Source organism: Pinus tabuliformis, chromosome X (genome assembly GCF_031772625.1).
Source record: "Pinus tabuliformis cultivar Carrire ecotype Pingquan chromosome X, CPIR1, whole genome shotgun sequence".
Classification (NCBI taxonomy): Eukaryota; Viridiplantae; Streptophyta; class Pinopsida; order Pinales; family Pinaceae; genus Pinus; species Pinus tabuliformis.
In genome coordinates, this window is record NC_142308.1 from 458623180 (window position 1) to 458650815 (window position 27636).

At 40.0% G+C, this 27636-nt stretch overlaps 1 protein-coding gene across 6 annotated transcripts in view; it reads right to left on the bottom strand.

Moving 5' to 3' along the window:
• LOC149140593 (calcium/calmodulin-regulated receptor-like kinase 1) overlaps positions 1-27636 on the bottom strand; it is a 181145-nt gene that overhangs the window by 38051 nt on the left and 115458 nt on the right. For all 6 annotated transcript variants that reach the window (XM_089446300.1, XM_089446304.1, XM_089446302.1 and 3 more), the window contains one exon: positions 23244-23370. In XM_089446300.1, coding sequence (XP_089302426.1) covers positions 23244-23370 — 127 coding nt within the window. The remainder of the gene's footprint in view (positions 1-23243; positions 23371-27636) is intronic.

Consider the following 27636-nt stretch of genomic DNA (forward strand, 5'->3'; position numbering starts at 1 on the left):
TGAAGTAATCCCCCATCTGAGGAGTGTCTTCCTCCCTTGCTGGCTCAATTTGTGCCCCTGGCATGAAAGAAGGTAGTGTAGCCCGAGTCGACACACTGACTAAAGGGTGTTGCGCTGCTGGTGAGGGATGATCAAAAGGCTGAGAGGCCCCGGAAGTTTCTCCACATAGAAACCCTCTTGGCGTGGCCCTGTCCCTGTTCTCCTCTAGCATGTCTTTCTGCCCCTTGGCCAAGTCACTCAAGGCCCTCGGGTGGCTGTCAAAAGACTTGATCTCCTCCAGCATGTCTTTCTGCCCCTTGGCCAAGTCACACAAGGCCCTCGGGTGGCTGTCAAAAGCCATCTCCTCCCTGTTCTTGGGCTCTATCATTTCCTCCTCTTTTTCTATTGCTTTCGCTCTTTCCTCCATATCTGGCGTAATTTCTAACTCCCTTTCTCTGCTCCTGTACCTCTGCCTACGATAGGTGATGTTCTGCTAGTCCCCTTCTCTCATAGGAAACAAACCCCACAGCTAAGCCAAGAACTAGGCTCTGATACCACTGTAATGTTCCTAAGTAGGAATGTGAGTGATATTAAGCAAATAGATAGTGCAGCAGCATAGAAAATAAAAACACACATTAGACATCCATGAAAATGCTGTCAATCAGGAACCACTAAGCCATATTATTAAAAATCAGAGGGCTAGATACAATATGAAATGGAATGGTGCACCTGGGCTTGTCCCAATGAACAAGCAAGACCAACCCCAGGTGGGAAAATAATTGAGCTGAACGCTGCCCCGCTGCTGCACTACGCTGCCCCAGTGAACCGCTGCCCTACTGAACTTCGACCTGCTGGAAGGTGCCCAAAAACTGCCCAGAAAATTATATCCTTTCAGCCCCGGACTCCTTGGACAAAACCCAGAAGGAAATTTCACTGGTTTTGAATTTGGATTTTCAGCCTCCTTGGAGCCTCTCCCCGGTTTCGACTGCCAATTTTAACTTGCAAGAGACAACCTGCAAATCCCTCTGCAAACACCTCTAAAGTGTTGTTTTTACCTGTGCTATCCAACTCCTTGCTCCCTAGGTGGCTCTTGGCCAATATTAACTGCTCTCCCAAGTCCCCACGAATTGCTACTACAGGCTTCTACACAATCCCTCCACCCAGAAATTCGAATAATTGATGCACTGGTCTAGCTGGTTGCAAACTCCAGCAAAAATGTCCTCAACAAGCAGCCTCCTCAGCTCCTGGAACTCCTAGCAAGCAATGAACCTCCTTGCTGGCTTCCAACTCCTCCTGCGTGTTTCTGGTTGCCCAGGAAATCCGCAGTTCCCGCTCTGCGTTGTTGGTTGAAGTGTGTGACTGTGTTGAACTCCTTGAAACTCCTGTGGAACAGCCTCCCTAGGGCGGGCATGGATGGTCCCCCGAAGAAGAGGTTGAATCTCTCACGTGAGAGATTCATGGCTAAACAACCAGTAGACTCAATAAGCAGCAAAGTGTACAAAAGAGTGTTTGTTTGCAAATGTTCAAGATAGTCAAAAATGAGAGTTGATCCTCCTTTTATTACCTTGGGCCTCCTTAGCCTCATGTGGGCCCCTCCATCCACCCATTCGATTTCCCTCCAAGCTCATCGAATGGCCAAGTTCGAATTCCTCATGTGGGTGGCCCCCACATTCCACTAGCTGCAAAATAAAGTCGAATTTCCCCCATAGTTCCTAAGTCTAAGTGTGGGGTCCTCCTCCTAAGTCAAAATTGTGCCAAAAATGTGTAGCTGCACCCTGTGACTAATGTCCTTGAGAAGGGACATGACAGGAAGGCTCCCCAGATCTTAAGTTTCGGGAGTCGGCTGGTCCAATCGAGGACGTCCCCAAACGCCCAAAATATGTGAATAAAGATGACTTCTGCACACTTAAAATATAAGCTGTCAAATTAATAGAGGTATAAAATAACGATTACATCTTCAAAGATTGGAGATGCCTGCCAATCGAATAAAAATATTAATGCTATCTTAAAACCCAACAATTTAAGCAAGATACCTGTGCAATAAATTGATCTACAAGAGCTATCAACCAACAGCTTATAAATAAGATCAGCAAAAACTTAAACACACGTTACCATAAGATACCAAAGACGAATATTGTCATCAAGTAAAACCCTAAAGACTTTGCGTTGTATTATTCCATAAAAGTTTACACGAGCTTCAAGAGCTAGTACACAATCAAAAGATTAGATGATTTCAAATGACAAATGACCTCTAATTTATAGATTAATTCTCAACGTCTAGTTGGCTTGACCCCCATCAAAGTAATCTTAGTTGAAGAAAGTGTAACTAGGTTTGGTCTTCATAAATGTAATTTTGATCTTTGTACTTGTAAAAGAAAAGAAATATTATTTTTGTCATTTATAACAATGAGTTTCTTGCTCATTGAATAGGTCAAGCACATGTTTGAGTGCTTCTAGGAAGTCAAAGAATCAATGTATTTGTTGAAGACCCTTATGGGCTTGTTACACCATGTAAAAATATGTATTAGAGTCAAAAGAAGACCTCCAAGCAAAGTCCCAAGCCTCCTCCATATGTCAGCATCATAAAGGGAAGCAATTTGAATTATAAAGATCAAGTCGGCCTCAAGTCGGCCTAATAGGAGGGGCAAACTCCTATATAAAGGGCCATTCGACCTCTCCAATAGCAAGCAATTCATCTCTGAAATCTGCGAAGGAGAAGAAGAGAAAAGGGTACAAAAAAGTCAAGGAAAGGAGCCTCTAGTGCAGCGAAGAAGGAAGAAAACCGAGTTTTAGAGGGTTGTTTTAGGGCCTATTACAGTCACACGTGCGAAGGAAGGGAGGCTCATTCTGTTGTCATAACAGTCCTCCTATTGCAATCATTCAAAGAGAGTTAATTGGGCTAGAAAAGAGTGCCTATTAGGCCTCTTACTCAAGCGAAGAAGGAGACTACTCAAGCGAAGGAAAGAGAAGGAATCAAACACCATTTTCTTGAAGATATCCCCTCACACGTGCGAAGAATTAGGGCCACATTGTTGCTACATCAGATCTGCAACTATAATGTCCTCTTCCTAAGTGAGGAAGTCTACATCTCAAACAAAGGAACAAAGAAAAATATCTCTTCTAGGGAAAGCATAACTAGGGCTGCTATCAGTTGTTGGAAGAAGAACATAGTGGGAGGACGAAGTGCCGAAAGGAGGACGAAGTGCTGCAAAAGAAAAAGGCTTGACTTGTGCTTGGAGGATCTTCTTGTCAAGGGTCTAGGGTTTGGCATTTGTCAATTGAAGCTTCAATAAGAGAAATTTGTAGAAGGGTTTTCCTCTCTAGGAGAGAGAGGTTTTGCCCTGGCTAAGAGTCAATATCTTGTGTTCTTGTCTCTTGTGTTTTGGTAACTATTTGATGAAGTAAGAGAACATACAATAATAATAATAATAAGATCATGTTAATAAGAAAAGTAAAAGTACTTCACAAATTGTTATCATCGTCAAAAGAATCTCTTTATAATCTAGATGCCCTAGATTCTTCAACAATCTCGACCGTTAAAAAAGATTTAATTATCATTTAATCTCCTCCATCGAAATTATTTTATTTTTTGAGGAAATTCGAATTTTTCATTTAATTGAATTTTAATAAACTCAAATTAATTATTTTGAGTTGATTTCCTCATAAAATTGACTTTGACTTAACTACCAAGGCCTGAGGATCCAAAATCCCTTGAAATTTTCAATATCCCCTCAGCCGGGGACCTCCAAAAATTAATTTCTCTGGGACCCACGAAATTTTTAATTTGGAGAATTAATTTTTCCTAGGACACAAAATTAATCAAACTTCTCGCTTAGGATTTTTTAATTTATTTTTGCCACAAAATTTAATTAATTAACTTAAATTTGACTCTGATTAATTAAATTTCTGGCTTGGGATTTTTTTAAATTATTTTTGTCAGAAAAATTAATTAATTGACACATGAGGGGATTAATAATTTTCCCAACCCTCAAATAATTTAGCTATGGTGTCTAAATATGAGATACCATGCACTAAAATATTTTTTTTACATGATTTTACATTTTAATACAATAAGGGAGAAAACCCATTCATTATAGACCCTCAACATTTACCCATTTCTGCGACACAAAATATAATCTAGTAGACCAAGTGAATTGTAATAAAATAATTTAGCCAATTAGCTAAAATTATTCCCAAGTCACTTTTACAAAGACTCGATCTAAAACACTAGGACTCGCTTAATATCTTGAAGAAAAAATCCACCCTAGCTTTGGGGTGAAGGTGGAGGGAAAAACTCTATCGATTATTTGTGTCTAGAGACACAGATGAATCAATGAGACAAAAAACCTCCTAGAATGGAAATTGTCACCAAAATAATAGGTTTACCTAGGCTATTACATACAGACGTGCTCATACTAGGATTATTTACATAATACATATGCAGAATCGGTTGACATCTTTACAAAACTATCGACCGATGATGAAATCTGAAAGGCTTGAACAATCGAACACAATAGATCCCTCTTGCGAAAAAAGGGGTGTACTATTATGGGGTCATTGACACAGAGTGTTCAACATCTGGATCTATTTGGCGACACATTGCTTCATTGGAGGAATGTGAGAATCCAGAATCTACATCCAAGCAATACACAAGATTACATAAGTAGCGTCCATCCAAAAATCATCATATAGCATTAAGCACATGAAAATAGAAGCTCTTCTACCATTAACTATTCTGCTAACATGAAATGTAAATCTAATCTAACTAAAACATGAAATGTTGAATTAACAAGGTGTAGGGTTAGAGATACAATACAAAGGATGCCTTGTGGCATCAGATGTGTTCAATATAGTGCATGCTGAGCATTTCCTACTTTCTAGCAAATATGTGCATTGTTTTTAGGATGTTGTAATGTTCCAAACCCAAACAAATTGTGATATACAAAAGCAAATATGATTCATATAGAGAAAAATTAAACGATCGGCAAATCCTCAATACACAGTAGAAATGAGAACCAGCTGAGCCATTTTATTAATGGAATGGAGCAACTACAATAGTTTGGAAAATGCACCTGGGCTTGCCTCAAGGGCAAACTTGACAGAACCCAGGTGTCAAACAGTAATCTCAATGCTGGAAAGTAATTGCTCCTCTAATACTTTACGTTGTTATCCAAGTAACTACAACTGCTGGCTAGAAAGGAGCTGCAAGAAACCCTATCTCTGGTGCTCAGAAAATGATGAAACTTTAGCCACAAGCTCCTTGGCCAAAACCCACAAAAACCCAAGAAGGGTTTGGCTTGAATCCAACCTCCTCTATGGCCCACGCCCTCCAAACAGCTCCAGAAATACGACCTGCAAAGAATGGCTACAAAGTCCTCCTCCAAGCTCTGAAAAGGAAGTAAACACCACTCCAAATATCTCCTCCAACCTCCATGGCAAAGCTCAGCCTCAAATACGGATATTCTACCCACCAAATGAGCTCCCAAACATTGCCTCTGAACTAGCCCAGGTAGTGTGAAAGTCACACTGCCAAGCCCGAAGTTCAATTAGCTCCCAAACTCTCTCAAATGCTGACAATCCTCCCTAGCCTCCTCTCCATTGTGTCCTCCAGTAATGCAAACCACCTGGAAAGAAATGCTACTGCTGGAAATCACAATGTGATCCTCCTCCTAAAGAAATGAAGAAAACTTTCCTAGGGTGGCACTCGAAGTCCCCCAAAGAAAGGGTGAGTTCTTCGCCTGAAGAACTCGTGCTAAACAGCTAGTGACTCAGTTAAGCAACTCGAGAAACCAAAGAGAAATTGATATACTCCAATGATGAATGAGAAGAGGAGAGTTGCCTTCCTTATATAGTTTTCGTGGAGCACGTTTCCCTCCATTTCGTCCTCCATCGTGGGCCCTCACTTAACCACCATCATGCAAAAGTTAACCCCCTCCATGCAAATCGAACTAGGGAGTGCGTAATTCCCTAGTGAGGGTGGCCCCCATGTGTAACTTAACTAAAAAAAAACATCTTCTCCTAAGTCTAATCTCCTAATAAAATCGAATGGGGTCCACTAACTCCAAAATTGGCCCCATAATACAAAAATTAATCTTGTTCCAAAATGATTTAGGAAGGGACATGACAGTCCTCCCCTCCCAAATGTTGCTTGTCCCCAAGCAACTTCAATGCCAGATGCTCAAGAATGTGCTCTCCCTCCCAAGTGGCATCCTCATCCGGTAAATTCTTCCATCGCACCAAATACTCTCTGATGATCCTGCTTCTAAGCTTCCTTTCCCTGGTCTCCAAGATGGCTTCTAGCTCTAGGATCAAATGCCCCTCATCATCAAGTGGAGGCAACTCCATGACTGTTGTAACCTGCTGCCCCAACACCCTCTTGAGGCATGACACATGAAAGATGTTATGAATCCTGCTCCCTGGTGGTAGCTCCAACTCGTAAGCCACCTCTCCAACCCTCCTACTCACTCTGTACGGCCCAAAGAATCTCAGCTACAGCTTTTTGGCCCCCTTCTACTTTAGTGTGGACTATCGATACAGCTGCAATCGAAGGTAGACCAAGTCCCCCTCCTCGAAATGCCTCTCTACTCGATGTCGATCAACATACATCTTCTGTTGGTTCTGGGTTGTCTGTAAGTTATCCTTAAGAGCCTTGAGGATATCTTGGCTCTCTAGGATCCAATCCTTGGCCTTTGGGGCCCTGTTGTCTCCAAAAACAATATCAGCAAAAGACAAAGCATCATAACCATATAAAGCATGGAAAGGAGTCATACCAATGGACATATGATGGGTGGTGTTGTAACAATACTCTCCCAGGTGCAACCATCGAATCCAAGCCCTCTACTGCCCTGTCACATAATTCTTGAGATAGCCCTCTAACCACTAGTTCACCCTCTCTGTCTGACCATCGGTCTGCAGATGATAGTTGGTGCTCGAGGTGAGCTCAATGCCGACTAGTCTGAAGAGCTCCTGCCAAAATCCTCCCATGAATCGACTATCCCTGTCACTGACTATGGTCTTAGGGAGTCCGTGCAAACGAAAGACCTCCCTGAAGAACAACTCTGCCACCTGTGAGGTTGAATATCGTGTTGGTATGGCAAAGAAGTGTGCAAACTTGGTCAGTCGATCGACCACTACAAAAATACAATCCTTCCCTTACACTGAGGGAAGTCCAGTAATGAAGTCCATAGAGATGCTCTCCCATTTCCCCTCAGGGATGGGAAGAGGCTGCAACAATCCTGCTAGATGGGTCAACTATCCCTTGTTCCTCTGGAAAAATTCGCACTCCTGCACATGCCTCAACACATCTCCCTTGAGGCCCTTCCAAGTGAAGCGCTCTCACTGCCATATATGTCTTCCTAAACCCCTGGTGCCCGGACAAAGGAGAATCATGAGCTGCTCAAAGGACGCGCTCTCTCAACTATGATCCTGAAACCAAAAATATGCGCCCCTTATAATAAATAACCTCATCCATTACCCTGTAGCGCTCATCTACATAGCTACCTCCAAGATCTCGCATGCCCAATGATCCTTGGAGTACTCTACCAATAACTGAGCCTTCCAGTCATGACAAATGCTCATGAGTGAAAGCCCAACTGGTCTCCTGGATAGTGCATCCGCCACTACGTTGTGCTTCCCCCACACATACTCAATATCAAAATTGTAGGCTTGCACTTTGCTGACCCATCTCTGTTGTCTGTCATTAAGGCCCTGCTGCCCCATGAAATGGCAAAGACTATTGTGATCCGTCTTCACCTGAAATCGATTCCCCACCAAATACTGTCTAAATTTGGCCAATGCATGCATTATGGCCAACATCTCCTTGTTGTAAATGGAATACGACAACTCATGAGGTAGAAGCTTCCAACTCTCGAAAGCAATGGGGTGCCCTCCTTGGGACAAGACTACCCTGATCCCTACACCTGATGCATCACACTCCAATGTGAAAGGTTGAGTAAAATCTGGGAGTGCTAATACCGGACAACAACTCATCACCTCCTTGAGGCGATCAAATGTTTCCTGAGCTCCCTCCATATCAGTAAGGGGTGCTGCCAACTGTGAGAAGCACTTCACGAACTTCTGATAATAAATACAAATGCCCAAAATCCTCTCAACGCTGTCACATCTCGGGGCCCTGGCCAATCCTAAATGGCCCGAATCTTCTCCTCATGCACCTTGAGCCCATCTACACCTATGATGTGTCCCAAGTAAAGCATCTCAGTCAGCCCAAACTTGCACTTGGACATCTTAGCATAGAACTGTTGCTCCTCCAATATACACAAGACTATCTCTAAGTGTTGCAGGAGCTCCTCCCATGTCTTGTTGTAGATCAAGATGTCATCAAAGAATACTAGTACAAACCTCCTCAGCTAGCCTCAGAACACATGGTTCATTCATGACTGGAAAGTAGCTAGTGCATTATTCAACCCAAAAGGCATGACCAGGAACTCAACATGCCCATAATGACACCTGAAGGTTGTCTTTGGAATGTCCTACTCTCTCACCTAGATCTGATGATACCCTGACCGCAAATCTATCTTAGAGAAGTACTTGGCTCCTCTAAGCTCATCCATCAACTCATCAATGCACGGAATGGGATACATGTTCTTCAATGTCTTCTTGTTGAGGGCCCTGTAGTCAATACACATGCGGAGAGTCTCGTCCTTCTTCTTCACTAGCACAACCGAAGAAGAAAACGGACTAGAACTCGATCTGATGTGACCCAACGCCAACAACTCTCTGATGGCTCTCTTGATCTCGTCCTTATAGGCCTTGGGATGCCTATAGGGTGTAGTGATGACCGCCTACACACCAAGCTCCAACTCTATAGTGTGCTCAAATCCCCTGTCTGATGGTTGCCCCAGCGGTATATCTCCAAAAACTACCGGATATCTATCTAGTACTGTCTGTATGTCCGGATGTGGTGGTGTAGCCTTTCCCCCAGCCTCTGAAATCCTTAGCTCTACTTCCCATGCTATGTCTCCATGCCCAAAATCGGCCTCCATCCGGTGGACCAAAAATGTCTGAGGGGGTACGAATGCATGCCCCTAAGAACCACCGGCATGCCATTCAATCCAACAAACTCCATCACTGGTTGCTTCCAATCGGTGGTAACCCGACCAAGGGATACAACCATTGGACACCCAACACCACATTGGTGTCTGGTACATCCACCACTGAAAACACCACACTGGTGTCTGGTATTAGGACTGAAAACCCCTCAAACTTTGTTGTGGTGATGCCCCTCCTCTTAACCATCTGGACATGAATAAAATTGTGGGTGGCCCCACTATCTACCAAGACTGAGGCACGTTGCCCCTGCACCGTACCTCTAATCCTCATGGTCAAAAATCTGGGAATCCTGCACAAAGAAGCTAGGACTCCCCCTGCTGGTGCAAAAGATGCTCCTCCCTGAGGTGGTGGTGGTGGTCCTCTCCCTGCTAGATCCTCGCTATCTCCGCCATCAAACTCCAACTCCTCATCATCCTCCTGATCACTGTCTGAGAAGACCTCCATGTAATGGGCCTTCCCTGTTGTGCACCAATAGTTAGGTTCCCAAGGCTCTCGGCACGTAAAACACAACTTCCTCCTCCTGAGGTCCCTCCTCATCTCGTCATCCAACTGCCCATGCCCTTGACTTACTCTCTGCGTTGTGGGTGCTCTAGTGTCACTCCCCTTCTAAGGGTAGGGAGTGCATGCAGGAAATGGAGCTCGAGCCTTGGGGATGACCCCCTGCAAATCCCGAGTGCAAGATACTGCCTCCAAAAGAGTAGATGGTTTGCGAGACTTCACCAGTCCCTACAATGGCTCTGTCAACCCCTCTACAAATGTGTATACTCTCCTAGCATCTAACAAATTGGGCACCATGACTGAGACCCTCAAAAACTACGAGATATAATTCTTCGGATGCCCTGTCTGTCGGATTTGGGTCAACTCCCTAAAGTGAGCCTCTGGATCCTTCCAATCAAATCACTCCACTACTCACCGTGTGAAGTCCTCATAGGAGGTCACCCTGGCATGCCCCAGAGTGAACAAGTCGTGAAACCACCAATCATGTGCCTCCCCCTCCAGGTGCAACGTGGCCATCTTCATGGCCTCTACCTCTATCATCCGATTCAGCTGGAAGTATGTGTCCAACTTCTCTACCCAAGCACGTGTTGTGCACTTGGAAGTGCCATCATATGTAGGGAAATACATTTTCCCAATAGAACGATGTAGCTCATAGTTCTGCGTACCATAACCTTTCCCCTTCTTGTTTTTCTTGAGCTTGCAAAAGTCTCTAAAGGTCAGAGCCTCTCTGAAGTCTACCCCCATGGACTGCCACTCCTGGAAATGCTCCCCCATCAATGATGGATCCTCACCTCCACCAGTCTCTCCCTCCGTCAAGGGTATAAAAGAGGGTAAAATAGCTAGAGTTGGCTCACTCGAGGATGATCGTTGTGAAGTGGGTGAAAGATGGTCGAACTATTGATAGGCCCCTGAAGTCTCTTCAACTGCGAACTCTCGGTGAGTGCTTCGCTCCTGGTTCTGCATTTTGATCTCGTCCAGCATCTCCTTCTGCCCCTTCGCCAAATCACTCAAAGCCTTCAAGAGGCTATCGAAGGGCATCTCTTCCCTGCTCTTGGGCTTACCCATATCTTCTGCTACTGCAGTCTTCCCACGATCCTCCGTGTCTGGAGTAATTTCCAACTCCCTCTCCTTGCTCTGGTACCTCTGTCTTTTGCAAGTAATATTTTGTCGGTCCTCCTCTCTCATAGAAAAGTTTCCCCACAGCTGAGCCAAAATCTAAGCTTTGATACTACTGTAATGTTCCAAACTTAAATAGATAATGATATACAAAACAAAATATGATTCATACACAGAAATTTTAAATGATCAGCGAATACTCAATACACAACAGAAATGAGAACTCGTTGAGCTATTTTATTAATGGAATTGAGCAAGTACAATAGTGTGGAAAATGCACCTAGGCTTGCCTCGAGGGCAAGCTTGACAGAACCCAGGTGTCAAACAGTAATCTCAATGCTGGAAAGTAACTTCTCCTCTAATGCTTTGTGTTGTCTCTTAGTAACTATAACTACTGAATGGAAAGGAGCTGCAAGAAACCCCATCTCCGGTGCTCAGAAAATGATGAAACTTCAGCCACAAGCTCCTTGGCCAAAACCCACAAAAACCCAAAAAGGGTTTGGCTTGAATCCAAACTCCCAAATTCGACCTCCTTTATGGCCCATGCCCTCTAAACATCTCTAGAAATACAGCTTGCAAGGAATGGCCACAAATTCCTCCTCCAAGATCTGAAAGGGAGGCAAACACCACTCCAAATATCTCCTCCAATCTCCCTGGAAAAGCTTAGCCTCAAGGACTGATACTCTACCCTAGTACCCACCAAATGAGCTCCCAAACAATGCCTCTACGTTGGCCCAGGTAGTGCGAAAGTCACACTGCCAAAACAGAAGCTCAATCAACTCCCAAACACTCTCAAATGCTAACAAGCCTCCCTAGCCTCCACTCCGGAAAATCTCACATCATCCACTACTAAGCACCATCAACAAACTTAGCCTCCTCTCCACTACATCCTCCAGTAATACGCACCACCTGGAAGGAAATGCTACTACTGGAAATCGCAACGTGATCCTCCTCCTGAAGAAATGAAGAAAGCCTTCCTAGGGTGGCACTCGAAGTCCCCCGAAGAAAGGGTGAGCTCTTCGCCTGAAGAACTCGTGCTAAACAACTAGTGACTTAGCTAAGTAGCTTGAGCAACCAAAGACAAATTGATATACTCCAATGATGAATGAGAAGCGGAGAGTTGTCTTCCTTATATAGTTTTTGTGGAGCACTTTTCCCTCCATCTTGGGCCCTCACTTAACCACCATCATGCAAAAGTTAACCCCCTCCATGCAAATCAAACTAGGGAGTGCGTAATTCCCTAGTGAGGGTCGCCCCCATGTGTAACTTAACTACAAAACAAACATCTTCTCCTAAGTCTAATCTCCTAATAAAATCGAATGGGGTCCACTAAGTCCAAAATTGGCCCCATAATACAAAAATTAATCTTGTTCCAAAATGAGTTAGGAAGGGACACGACAGATGTGCCATGTCCAACCCTGCATATGGTAGGACTTTGTCTTATTCGAAAATCGAGCTACTCGCGGCCATCAAATGCATCAAACCGCTTCCTTATTCTTTTTCCTTTTTGCTTCAGGGTTTTCTTCCTGGCAGGTTGTATCGTTGATGATGTGGAACATTCTGCTTGAGAACTTTCGGACGAAGTATTTAAGATATTTGTGACATGCCTCTATTCTGTGATAAATGATGGATCGGTTTCACAAGTGTTATGAGTTATAACTTGATCCTTTCCAATTTCTTCTCTGATCATGTCATCCTCAACTAAATCTTCATTAATGGGGTGAGCCACTTTCTCAGGATATTCACAAGACGGGACCTGCTTTAATGGATTAGGAGAGTTATGATCTGTTGAAAGCTCCTTGATTTTCTCACATCTATCATCTGGATCAGATTGAAACTTTTGTACCTATGATTTCCTTTCTTCCAACCTCTTATGTATGGAACTCATTTCTCTGGCATGCCTTACTATTACTTTCGCTTGATTGAGCTCAGTTTTCACGAATCTGTCTTGCAGATTGATATGATTGGCCTCCATAGTTTTCATCTCCCGAGCATGCTTTGCTTCCATTGCAATCACATGATTCTAAATAATGGACATCTTATTAGAATGATTAACTGCCATTATCTTTAATCTGTTCTGAAGAGATATTTGACTAACTTCCATGTCCTTTATAATTTTATAATTTTCGCTTTCGTGCCCATGAAGCAATTTTGGATATAGTTTATGTCTTTCTCATGATGATTCTGCATATCGGTCCTCATAGCCTCCATCTTCTGAACACACTTTTCTACCACTGTGGCTATGTGATCAGATTGATTAATTTTTGTGATCTTCATTTCCTTAATGTGTTTTTCTTCTATAGCCAACAACTTATTTTGCATAGAACTCATTTCCATGGTGTGTGTGAAAATTTCTGAATCTAACAAGTCAGAAATCCTACTGTAGTAAATTGACTTGCATTACCTACTTGTGTTCTTCATTTAACAAGTTACTTTCAGAATTATTCAGAAAATATTAATGAAAATACACTGCAGCCTACACCAATATACAGATTAAGTACAGAAAAATATATAAGACAATCACACAAAGGACACACTTACTTTTGGACTAAACGTCTCCGAAAAACGCAATGCAGAAAAACCGGTGCAGCAGATCTGAAGGTTTTTTATTATTAAGCAGTAATTTTGAATATAAATGTTGGTTTCCCTCCCAGCAAACTAGTGACATAGAAATACAATGGCAAAAAACCTGAGTGAGTTTTACCCCACTTCATCAGGCAGATTTCGGCTGATCTGACAGCAAAACTGGCTAGCCCCAGGTACAACCGCGCTAGCCCTTCATAGTAACTGTGTGGGCCTACATGGAGCTCTCTGAGGCTCTGCGTCAGCTCTGCTTCAGTTCTTCTACCCACTGTGTCAGCTTTCCTGGCTGTTCCAGCTTTCTGTGTGGAAGGCAGCTTTCTCCTCTGCACTACCCTTCTGGCTCTGCATCAAGGCTGCATGCGCCCAGACTAGCCCAATGTCAGCTCTCCTGGCTACTACGCTACCTCCATCTCCACAAGCTTCTCTCCACCTCTCTGTTAGTATTCCCAAACTATTCCTACTCCTTAGCTGCAAGATCTCCCCAATCAATTTTCCTCTTGAGAACTTCTCACCTCAAAAAATCGATTTCCTCAATTTCTCTGTGTGTCTTCTCCAACTGACCCCAAGCCTTCCTTTATAATTTTCCTATTGAGAAATCAACGGTCGTGATCTAATCTCTGATCAATGGCTACGATTAAATTAGACTTGATCCTCGTCTCTTAGAAGCTTCTCACCCATATTTTCATTAATACCCATTAATATTTTAATTTTCCTAAATTTAGACTTAGGAACCCCATTAAAATATTAATTATTTTAATAAAATACAATCCGGGTGGAATTTCACTAAATGATTTTTGGGTCTTAGAGATCTCATGTGTTCTAGCCCCTCCACAAAATTTTGGAGCTAGATCACATCCGATGCTACCCAAAAATCAACAGCGTGATCTTATGTTAATCTAGCTTGGTTAAGCTCCATGTTCTTAATGAGTTGAGCTTGGTTGTCTTCCTTATTCTTGATTACCTACACTTGATTTAGTTGCATATCCTTCTCATGGTCAAAATTATTGATACTATAGGGAGATGTAAAAAGTCTAATTTATTGACTATGCTCTTTAATTTCTGCCCAATTTTCTTGAGACAAATGATATTCTTTATGAACAACATTAACTTGATTACTTGTCCCTGCCATTCTACTATCTATGATTCTTTTGATGACATGGCAAGTAGCCTCTTCATGAAAAGCATCACATGCCCTGCAAAAAGGCGAAGCCTGATTCACTCGATTTGCAGATTCAAGTGGATTGGGAGGCCTCTGCTCACTAGATTGGCCTCTTGTCTACCAAGTACTATTGCTTTGATTATTATTGTTAATCCTAGGTTGAAAATTTTGTGCTTGAGCTCTTTCCATTTGGATCAACCTAGACTACAAAGTACTTATTTCCTTAGCATGGTTAGAGATTAATTTCTCTTGGTTAAGCTCCATGCTTTCAAGTTTTTATAGTAATTTTTCCATAGGGTCATCATCCGATTCTTTAACCTATTTTTCTTTAGGTTCTTTCAATTTGGTTGAAGCCCTATCAAAACCTGGGATTTTAGACTTCCCAGATGCCTTCTTATCTTTTTCAAGCTCTATAGCTAAAGTCTGAGCAATTTTATAATCACAATTCTTAGCTCGTCTCAATTCATAACATGTATCAGGATTAAAAGCATCAATATAAAACTCTAGAAGTGATTTATCAGGAGGCTTATAATTTGTATATATTTCTTTAATAATACCATTAAATCTCTTATTGAACTCTTCAACTGTCTCGTTTTCTCTCTTTTTTATGACACTGATAGCTTTTACGAGATGTCTATCTTCTCTCTTATCTCCATACTTTTCCTTAAAGATATTAATAATCGATTGCAAAGAATCAAATGAATTATCATGCTTTTCCGCAAACCAATCCAAAGCATCTTTCTCCAAGGTAAGAACAAAGAAGCTCATTTTAACATCTTCATGATTATAATCAATAGCCCTTGCATATTGACCTACCCAAGAACCAAAAGCTTTCAGATGAGCATCAACACTAATTGCATTATTGCCCTGAAAAGAATGCAATTTATCAATCCCATTCTCTAGAAGATCATTAGGATAACCATGAATATTAGCAAAGTTACAAGGGGCGAACACATCCATGATGACTTGCCCAAAGGGAAAAAGAGGGGCCAAATGGATGCTAGATAGAGAAATCCTTGCTCAAGAAAAACAAGAGATCCACAAGAAGCGAGCTTCTAGCAGAAATCCTTGTAAGAAATGAAAGAAGTGGAGTCGCCACTTGAACATGAATCTAGCTCAAAGATCAAAAAGGCAAAAACCGAAATGTTAGTCAAGGAGAAGATGATGGATATCAGGGAGGGTTTCTCGTCTGAGAAATAATGGATGAATAAGTGGAATCGCCACCCAAACAGGAAACCAACTGAAATGTCCAGGTGCTAAATGTGTAGATAGACAAGATGAAAGGAATAGTGAGAGGAAAAAAGATAAGGCAATGAAAAAATGAAGAGATGAAATGGCGCCAGAAATTGTTGTGTCACTTGGCAGGCTAATGAATGGCGGAAAATATTAGATTATCAGAAAAATGTCGTGAGAACCAAGGGCAAAAAAACTCTATCCCCGACAACGACGCCAAAAAATGTTGGCGTTATTGGCTAAAATGAAAGATAGAAAGATGAAAGATGAAAAGGAAAGATGAAGAAGAAAGATGAATTTCGTAAAGCCAATGTCCAATAAATTGTTCCCCGACAACGACGCCAATAAATGTTGCTGCACAGAATGTCTAGGCACCGAGACAACGGCTCAGATCGGGGGTTGTCACCCTAATCCCCAATCTCTTCATTTAAGTTGTCTCCCTACAGCAGACTAAGGGGGGAGACCCTATAAAAATGAAATGAAGAAGGACCATTTGGGAACCAACCAATCTGGGAAACACAGTGGAGCGACCAAATACTTGTTTAGATCTAGAAAAACTAAAATGATTCGATTTAAACAATTGATATCAGTGCCTTGTGAAGTCAACTATCTTGCTAAGAAATTTAGGACCAAGTACAGGATGGACAACTGCTACTAAGGAAAATGTTATTATGATGAAAAGAGATGAAAGATGTGATTAGCAAAGGGATGAGTAAGTAGTATTGAGGTAAGATTGTTTAAAGCTCAAGTACTTAGTATTGATTAACTTTATAAAAAGAGTACTTAATGAAATAAAGTGATAATTTTATATAAGACAAGGTGCCAATAAGATACAAAAGATAACCAAGATGACCACAAGATATGTGCTCTTAAAGAAAGATCACTAAAATGCCAAAAATTTATAATAACCACAAGCCAATAATGAAATTAATGTCCAGAAAAAGAACTAGAGATTTATCCAATTTATGCTTCAACGACAATTATTTAATAAGATTATCAACGCTCCTTTTAGACAATTAGGATTCTTCCAAGATAATGCCAATGACAATTAGATTCAAACCATTCAATTATCTTCAGATTACTCAATATTATGCAAATGGAGTAAATCACCTTCAATGCTACTTAGCTCAAAGAGAATTATATTTCAATGCAATTACCATTCACAAGTCAAGGCACGAGAAATGCTTTAGAAAGATAAATATCGACTATTCCCAACTTAAATGTTCTTTAGGGCAGCAAGCTTATATATGTGATTTTGAAGTAGGAAATCAAAAGACAACAAACACTTAGACTCGAAATCCAAAATCCAAAAAACCACTAAAATTTGCTGATGTAATCTATGCAAACAACTGCCCTTACAAATGAAACAAAAGCACTTATTTTCAGAGATGATATCTATGACAACAGTTATGTTTTCAGAGACAATAAGAGCACCAAAAAAGAAAAAGATTTATGACAGCAAAGAAATGTTTGTTGCAAACAAATATATTAGTCCTCTGAAAACTTGTGTAGGTCACCTTCACAATGTTAGAGCACTTAATTTTCAGAAATTGTTTTTTAGGACAGCAGTAAGAAAAATTTTAGGACAACAACAAACAAATGTTATGACAACAGCAATATGACAATGAAAATAATAAACTATCAATGCTATCTTTACGCCAAAAATTTACCGAATTTTTCAAACTTTTCCATATGAATTATCAAAAAAATTCAGTGTGTTATGATGTGATTTTCAGAATTATATCAGATCTGATATACTTATTATAGTAAACAATTAAAATATGAAATAGGCTTAATGATGGATGTCCAACTCAAGAAATTAATTCTTTAATGTATTAGACAACTTAGGAACTGATTTTAGGCTAACCCGCATGAAATTTTGCCACTGTTGTATTTCAAACTTCAGAAACAGAATTATTCGGAGTAGGCCAAATTTTTTATACCCATCAAACATAAGTGACTTATTAATGTATTTAGCAATTTTTTAAATTTATTTCAAACCACTTAGATGTGTTTTTCACCACTATTAGAAAGATATATGACTGTAATAGCAAATAGTAAGGAAAAAGAGGGTTTAAAGATCAAACCCTTAAGCCCTATGCCTTGAAGATCACTTGCCCAAGTTGCCAAAAAAATTTCAATACTTGAAACACAAATTTTTACCAATTTTTCTGCAAAAGACTACCAAGGATCAGCTTCAGAAAATTTAAATATTCATATCAGAAATGGAGCAAGAGGAATCTAGAGCCAAGGAGGGCTAGCACTAGGCTCAATAGGGCTAGAGTTGGGCTAAGAGAAGGCAAATCTAGGCTAAGCAACCCCAAAACGTGAAGCCCTTGTTCTGAAAAAATTATTTTGCTTCAAATGCAAAATCTTCAATCGCTGGCCTTGCAAAAATTTTTGGAAACTAGATCTTGCCCTCCAGGGCCTAAATCTATCTTAAAAGCCAAAACATTCCTCAAATAATCTCAAATCTGAAGCCTTTAATAAAAGATCTTATCGTTTCTTCCCTGCAAACAAACGTTTGAGGCTAGATCTTGCCCTCCAGGGTCTAGATCTAGGCTTCTAGCTCAGACCTGAAGATCTCCTTGGCTGATTTCTCATATCTATTCCTACAAACAATCTTTGAGCCCAGATCTTGTCTTCTAATGTCTAGATCTAGCTCAGATTTGAATAATTCCTTGGTTGATTTCTCAGATCTATTCTTTAAATTTTAGGTACTAGTCCAGAAAATCCCTACAAAATATATTTGGTTAGATAATCTCGGAATTTTAATCCGGAAGGCTTTCTAGATCTTAAGTTTGGGGAGTCGGCTGGTCCAACCAAGGACTTCCTCAAATGCCCAAAATCTTTAAATAAAGATGACTTCTGCACACTTAAAATATAAGCCATCAAATTAATAGAGGTATAAAATAATGATTAAATCTTCAAAGATTGGAGATACATGCCAATCGAATAAAAATCTTAATGCTATCTTAAAACCCAACAATTTAAGTAAGATACTTGTGCAATAAATTGATCTATGAGAGCTATTAACCAACAACTTATAAATAAGATCGGAAAAAAATTAAATACACATTACCATCAGATACCAGAGAGGAACACTGCCATCAAGTAAAACCGCTAAGACTTTGCATTATATTATTCCATAAAAGCTTACAAGATCTTCAAGAGTTAGTACACGATTAAAAGAGCGGATGATATCAAATGACAAATGACCTCTAATTTATAGATTAATTCTCCAACGGCTAGTTGGCTTGATCCTCGTCAAAGTAATCTCGACCGTTAAAAAAAAATTAATTATCTTTTAATCCCCTCCGTCGAAATTATTTTATTTTTTGAGAAAATTCGAATTTTTCATTTAGTTGAATTTTAATCAACTCAAAATTAATTATTTTGAGTTGATTTCTTCAAAGAATTGATTTTAACTTAACTACCAAGGTCCAAGGGTCCAAAATCTCTTGAAATTTTCAATATTCCCTTGGCCGGGGACCTCCAAAAATTAATTTCTCTAAGACCCACGAATTTTTAATTTGAAGAATTAATTTTTCCTAGGACACAAAATTAATTAAGCTTCTCGCTTAGGATTTTAATTTATTTTTGCCTTAAAATTTAATAAATTAATTTAAATTACTCTAATTAATTAAATTTCTAACTTATGATTTTTTAAATTTATTTTTGCAAGAAAATTTAATTAATTGACACATGAAGGGATTAATAATTTTTCCAACCCTCAAATAATTTAGCCATGGTGTCTAATTATGAGGGACCATGCACTAAAATACTTTTTTACATGAAGATTTTACATTTTAATACATGAAGGGGGAAAACCCGTTCGTTATAGACCCTCAACATTTACCCTTTTCTGCGACACAAAATATAATCTAGTAGACCAAGTAACTTGTAATAAAATAATTTAATCAATTAGCTAAAATTATTCCCAAGTCACTTTTACAAAGACTCGATTTAAAACACTATGACTCACCTAAGATCTTGATGACAAAATCCACCCTAGTTTTGAGGCGAGGGTGGAGGGAAAAACTCTGTCGGTTATTTGTGTCTAGAGACACATATGAAGCAATGAAACAAAAAATCTCCTAGAATAGAAATCGTCACCAAAATAATAGGTTTACCTCGGCTATTACATACAAACATGGTCATACTAGGATTATTTACATTTTACGTATGCAGAATGGGTTGACATCTTTACAAAACTATCGACTGATGATGAAATTTGAAAGACGCAAACACTCGAACACGATAAATCCCTTTTGTGAAAAAAGGGGTTGTACTGCTATGGGGTCCTTCACACAGAGTGGTCAACAAGCCTAATAGCTGGAAGAAGGATTTTTAAATCACAATGGCCAGTAAAGATGCTAAGGTCCCCTAATTTGATGGAACAAATTATGTCTTTTGGAAGGTTAGAATGAAGTACTACTTAATGTCTGTTGGAGTTGAGGTTTGGCAATCTGTCACAATGGTTACAAAATCCCATCTCCTCCACCAATAGACCTGAACGAGAAGAAAGCATATGTGGCAAATGCCAAGGCTTTGAATTCTATAGCGAGTGGTTTGTCAGATTCAAAATTCACCAAAGTTATGGGTATTGAAATAGCTAAAGATATGTGGGACAATCTCATCAATATTTATGAAGGAGATGACAAGGTCAAAAAGGCAAAGCTTCAAACATTTAGAAGGCAGTTTGAAAGTCTCAAGATGAATGATGAAGAATATATTGCTGCTTATTTTCCCCGAGTAGATGAGGTAGTAAACTCTCTTAGAACACTAGGTGAAAAAGTCAATGAAAAGATGATTACCCAAAAGGTCATGAGATCCCTTCCATGTCGTTTTGATGCCAAGGTTTATGCCATAGATGAAGTAAAAGATTTGGACTCTATCAATGGATGAACTTCATGTTGCGAAATCAATGCTTATAGGATAGGGTTTGACTCTTCTTTCTTGATAATTACTTGTGAGTTATGTTGGCTTCTTTTACTTATTTATTAGTTTATCTTTCATCAAGCAAGTACCAAATTAAATGTACATGAAGACCACAAGAACAAGAGACACAACATGTAGGCACTCAACCAGGGAAAAACCCCTCCAAGGGGAAAACCCAATCCAATTCTTCCACTAGTAGATTCAAATCAAGATGAGACAATGCAAGACCCTTTAGACCTGGATAAAGACCTCCTCCAATCACCAAGTCGGCCCTTCCTTCCAATAGATGATCCTTGTCAAAGTCTCCATGTGATAGCTTCCCAGTCATGAGATCTTTTCCAGATCGTTTTGATGCCAAGGTTTGTGCCATAGATGAAGTAAAATAATTTGAACTCTTTATCAATGGATGCATTTCATGTTGAGAGATCAATGCTTATAGGAATTAGGGTTTGATTCCTCTTTCTTGATAATTACTTGTGAGTTATGTTGGCTACTTTTACTTCTTTACTTGTGAGTTATGTTGGCTTTTTTTACTTCTTTATTAGTTTATCTTTCATCAAGCAATTACCAAATTAAGTGTACATGAAGACCACAAGAACAAGAGACACAAGATGTAGGCACTCAGCCAGGGCAAAAGCCATCCAAGGGGAAAACCCAATCCAACTCTCCCACTAGTAGATTCAAATCAAGATGAGACAATCCAAAACCCTTTAGACCTAGACAAAGACCTCATCCAATCACCAAGTCAACCCTTCGTTCCAATAGATGATCCCTGTCAAAGTCTCCAAGTGATAGCTTCCTAGTAGCAGCTACAATCTAGAATTACGATCCCCAGCTACAAATTTTTGGCCCCCGGCAACTGAATTTTGGACCTGCAGTAGATTCAGAATTTCGATGCCAGCTACAGCCCAGAGACTTCACATGTGTGAGAGATAAATTGCCCAAGAACTCAATTTAGGTGTTCCAGCTTCTTCTATCCTTCTCCAGCAACTTCGCTCCCTTTTTTTGCTTCTTCTTCTTGTCAATAGAACTTGTCGAGCGAGTGTGCCAAATAGGTTGAGTTGCCTCTCAATATATAGCCTTTCTGTTGGGTCGAATTGCCTTAATTCAGGCCGACTTCATGAGGACAGGGCCGACTTGGTGTGGAGGTGACAAATGACCATTTTGACTCAAAAATAGTTCTTTTTACATGATACAAAAGCCCAAGAAGGGTCTAATAAAAATGAAAATGACTCTATTGAATCAAGACAAAACCTAGAAGCCTTCAATGGAGACTTTGACCTATGAAACATTGACCCAAGCATGAAACCCATGCTTTAATAAGTCATTTTCTTTAATAATAAAATTTCTTTTGACAAATACAATTATGAAGACCATGACTAGTTACATTCTTCAACACTTCATGGAATTCTCACAGTGTATGAGATGATGTCAGGAAATTCAACTCATAATGAAGTTGCATTCAAGGCATCCAAGACATCAAGAAAGGGAAATAATTGTGATAGCAGCAGGGATGATTATGATACTGAAATGGCACAACTTGTCAGAAAGCTAAAGAAAGGATCCAAACTCAAAGGTAATTTACCTCTCATTTGCTTTATATGTGGTAAAATAGGACATTATGCAGCAAAGTGTCCTTTTAAAGATGACAGTGATGATGAGGATGAACCTAAGAGAAGAACCTTCAAGAGGAAAGGCTCAAGCAAAAAGAATTTCTTCTCCAAGCAAGACAGTGATGACTCTGATGAAGAAGAAGAATATGGTGGAAGCAGTGAAGTATTGTTCATGGCCTTCAAAAATGAAACAGACAATCCAAAAAAAAGGAAGTCCAGGAGAAGTAAAAGGAAATATGGAAGAACTATTGATTAGTGCCATAGAATAAAATGAGAGACTTGGGAAAAAGAACATAAATTTATCTCAGGAAATCATCTCTCTCAAAACAAAGAAGGAAGAAGCTAAAAGAATAGAAGAAATATTGAGCAATAAACTAAAGGAAAAAAAAGAGTTTTGAAGAAAATTGGAGGCAGAAGTGGTATCTTTAAAAAGAGATTTGGACAAAGCCAACAAGAATTTGAAGAGTTCCCAAACCTTGGACAACATACTCAGCTTCCAAAGGCCACCACATATAGTGACATTTATTATTCCCTTCAATTATGTGTTATTAAGTGTGTACAACCATATAAAATTTAACAGTATGGGCAATTGTCTCAATGAGATTTTTGTGATGTACTTCTTATTTCATATGGAATAATACAATAATCTCTCTCTCCCTCTCTCCCTTTCTCTCTCTCACTCGTTCGTATGCTCATAATCTTATAACACATTGCAATTTCCACAGAAGCAAAAACAAAGTATTTATGTAGACGTAATTCAAGGTGTAGGGCAGCGTAGGAGCACAAAACTGGTTCACAAATCTTGTCATTCATCCAAGAACCTTTTAGGATTAAGAGAATAGTGGAAGAAACTTGATCTTATAGGCTAGGGGCATTTAAAACATAATAGGAATATTATCATGGGACTATGACAATACAGAATGAAATACTTATTAAATTGCTTCCTACAAAAGTACATCAAAATGAAGTTGTTTTATTGGACATTCTAGTTGGACACTGAAAACAGTTGAGATAAAAACTACAGAGACTCAAGCAGGTCATGCTGAAATTACCATACAAACGTGTCGCAAGACTTCCATTACTCATGAATTCATAAATCAACATGCGATGGCCTTTCTCAGCACAGTACCCTACCAAATTTACAAGATTTCTGTGATGCAATCTTCCCAACAGCATGACCTGCAGTAGAGCAATATACATTTTTTAGACCAGGAGTTAAATAAGCGTGATTTTATCAAAGATAAAATAATCCAAGAGAGGAAGAAAATGTAAAGCAAACAATAAAATAGAAATGCAATTAGCACCAGAGGAAAAATTGATGGTGCCATGAGAGAAACCAGAGCAGCTAATGGATCTGAAAAATGTTATAGAATGTAAACCCACAAACATTTTCTTCTTATAAGCAAAACAAGGCAAGTCAGAATTATGGCAACAGGTGTAGAAACTTAGCGAGGACCCAAGGAAATCAACCTTACTGCACTCAATGATTCCCAAATTCACCACAATGAAAACGTAACAAGCAAGACATCTGAAGGACTCACATTCTGCATAAACTAACCAAGACAGATATTGTAGACTCACCTTAGGAGATGACCAAAAGGTCCAAGTGGCTTATTTAAGAACAGTAATCCCTTCCTTTCCAATCTGTGAATGGATTCTAGCCCAATTATACCTAAGATTTGTTTCAAGACTATTTCAGCTCATGTAGGAAAGGAAATATCGCTTATTTGGGTTGGAAATCATGCTCAAAGGATGTGGAAAGTTTCATCAAAGAACAGTGGTAGCTTTCCCAGTGATGTTTCTTCATTTATTTACCAATTGCTATGATAATTCCAGATCATCTTCAGATTTACTCAGGAATAGGATTTTGGTCTCCAAGTGACACTAGATTTCGTAAAATGTATACATATCTTATATAGGAGCTTATTTATATGTTTTAGACATGGTTTTTTCAATAATATATTGTGCATACATCAGCCATGGAAATGCTAAACATTTCCCATAAAGTGGTGTAAGAGACAACTAACACCCATTGTGGACACGATGGAGGTTGAACAGGTGATGTACTTGATGGAATACATGTGTATTTTAGATTTATATGGAAGTGAATATTCACACCATGACATGGTACAAACAAAGGCTTAATTCTTGTGGTGGTACCATCTCATGACCTATTTCTTGCCATAGTGCTAGGTGATGGTAGTTTACAGTACACGAAAACTATTGAGTTGAAAGCATTTGAGCTAAGAGGTGACTAACAAACCTAAACTGCATCTGGGTTGGTGCTGATATCACATACTAAGTCAAAAAGTCATGTCAAGCAATAGATCCAAAGAAGAATTCTGCTTGCATCTTTACCTTGCAATAGCCAAAGTGATGGTAAACTGTAATTTGTTTGACTATGCAATCTCTTAGGCCTAAATTTGTTGTTTCCACTTTGATTTTTAGTTATGTTCTAGAAAAGCATGATTCATAAGGACTGAAAAATAAATATCATTGACATATGCTGAAGCACATCCACATCAAAACTTAACTGTAGTCAATGTTACCCACCAAAATGGGTAACCCCATAGGAGAACTTTTTTCTCCTACATTTGACAGCCAGCTAGCCAGCAGCCCCTGACATTCACTTCTTGATGATGATATGCCATCTGCCTCCATTTGCATCAGCCATGAACCTCTCACCATCCGGCATTTCCTATTTAGATCAAGGTGGGCTTCTACTCAACAAGTACTTTGATCATATTTTGGCCCAACCAAGATGGAGAGTAGTATTTTGGCATAAGGATATACGCCAAGGCATGTAGTGGAACATTAAGTTTATTCCACCGTGCACACACACAATTGTGAATCAATGTATACAAGTTGGGATCATTTTCCCGAACAATATCTTTTATTTGCGTCAACATGCTATCCATCTACTCATACACCTCCCCAATCACTGGTTTATCTGTATCTACAAAACGAATCATGCTATAAACGGGCTTGGTGAATTGCAAAACTTCCCTTGCACATTCCAAAAACAGACCATCAAGAGCGGTCTCCACCTATTCAAAACCTTGCTTGTCAATTGCGGTTGGAGCCTTGTCCTTTAATACCTGCGAGTGTTGACTTGATACCATGCTAGCCAATGACTCTCTTACCTTCAAAAGGCGCCTAAAGGTGAGGTAATAGCTAGCAAATCTAGTCTTCGCAATCTTCAACAGCTCCAATCTTGAGTGACTATGGAAAATCCCACGGGTATTGCTATGATTTGTAATAAATTTTATCATTTTTTTGCCTCTCTTGTATAAATCACCAATCCATTCGTATTGATGGTTTTTGTTCTTAATAATATCATGCATCAAAACGTTCATTGTGTGAACTAAGCACTCAGACCAAAATATGTTGGGGTATCTATCCTCAATAATTGCTCCCGCTATCTTACAATTAGCAGAATTATCAATGATGACTTGGATGAAATTGTATGGCCCAATACGTTCGATTGTTTCAAGTAATGGTTCTACAATGTTGATGGTGGTCTTGAAATTTTTTGAGTAATCATATGTTGAAATGAAGATTGCACCATTAATAGACAAGCAAGAACACTTATCAATGGCTTGCCTTTTACATTTGTCCATCCATCAGATACAATGGGCACCCCATGCTCATTCCAACAATTTGTCATTTTACTCAAAGAATGTGCTATTTTTTCTTTTTCATGATGAAGTCCCACGGTTTTAGCCTCGTCATAACCAAGGCTCTTGTTTCCTTTGGGCATCACTAATGGCATAAACCATTTCATGCCAATAAGGTGAGTGAAAAACATTGAATGGTATCCCACATGCATAGAGAAACCAGTAAAAATTTTAATCCACATCATTCCTACACCCTTCGTCAAGGAAATATGATATGGTTCTACGCCTTAAAGAGATGTTTGTTCCTATGCATCCATATTCACTGCCATGGGAGGATGCTGATGGAGTTCTTTGTGCATGTGATTGTGGGCTATGTTCAAAGGCACCCTTTGATCTTTTAGATCTGTATTGGGCTTCCTTCTCTTCCCTTATGTATTTGGCTCTTTGTGTTGTTGACACACTTACACAAGCTCTTATCCCTATTTGTTTCTCTCCATCCCATTGCCTTTTCCCACAGAGGTGCCTTCTGGCACCGGTGTATGAACCTGTGTAAATGTTTTTGCAATGGAGGCATGTACATTTAGTGGTTCCACCCCCTTTCCCACCTTCAGGACTAGAAACATATTTCCACAATGGGGTTTGGTCTGGTTTGGTTTTTGTGCCCTCATCTCCACTCTCCTCTTCCTCCTCACCAAGGTACTCCTCCTCTCCAAGGTTTTCATCAAATCCACTAAAACCCACTTCTTCATCCTCTTCATCATGATCAACCCTCCTTCTTCTACTCTCCAACACCATAATAACAAAAAAAGGAACCAACAACAAGAGAATGCCAAGCCATATAGCCATGATGTTTGAAGTTTTGAGCCTGCAATAAAATGGAGGAATGGGAATGGGAAAGAGAGAAGAGAACATTTTCATTTAGCAATGAACATATAAAAAACACAAATGCTAGATTAGAGTGTAGATCCTACCTCTTTGGTCTTCAATCCCAAGCTCCAATCTCCCTTGCAAGCTCCCTCAATCTCCCTCCTCAACTCAAGCTCCAAGCTCTCTCGTGCTCTCTCACGAAAGAAAACGATAAATAATGGGAAAGGAGGAAGGCCTTTTAACTTTTTTCCCCTCCCCTTCCCTTCCCTTCCCCTCGCCCCCCGTTCGCCGCCTATCCGCCATGTGGCTTTTTCGTCGGCGGGAGAAAAAAATTAGAGGAAGCAGTCGGGAGCGATCACTCCCTCCTTTAATTTTTTGCTCTCAGAGCGAAAGGGAGAGGTTGTGGAGCGACCACTCCTGACCGCTCCCTAAATCGCTCCCTTAAAAACAGGGAGCAGAAACTTGTTTAAGGGAGCACGCTCCCGAGGTCGCTCCCTATCTGCACCTGACCGAAGCGCGTTTCAGGAGAGGATTTGAGGGGGGGGCAAGGGGCGCTCCCTGCAATCCTAATTAGAACATCTCTAGGTGCATTTCATGGTCGCAACATCTTTGTGTTGTAAAACGACACTTTTAGGTTGCAGTCACACACACTTCACTCGTTATACTTGGGGAATGTGTATAAAGTGGTGTTTTGATGTATATTCATTGTTGATCAAGCTTGTCTAAGTTCTCTCGATGAGTTGGTATGTGTCGCATGTGGTTTTATGTCTAGAACTCATCTTGTTCGCCCCTTGCCTTATCACCCAGACTTAGACAAATTTCGATTGCAAAGCGAGCTCATTAAGGCCAAGAGCACATGAGCGCACTCTGAAGCCTTGATGGGAGACCCTTCGTTGTTCAGAACGGCACCTTGCGCCCTACTTGAGAGTTGGACGTACTCCCAAAGCACGAATCCCCTTCC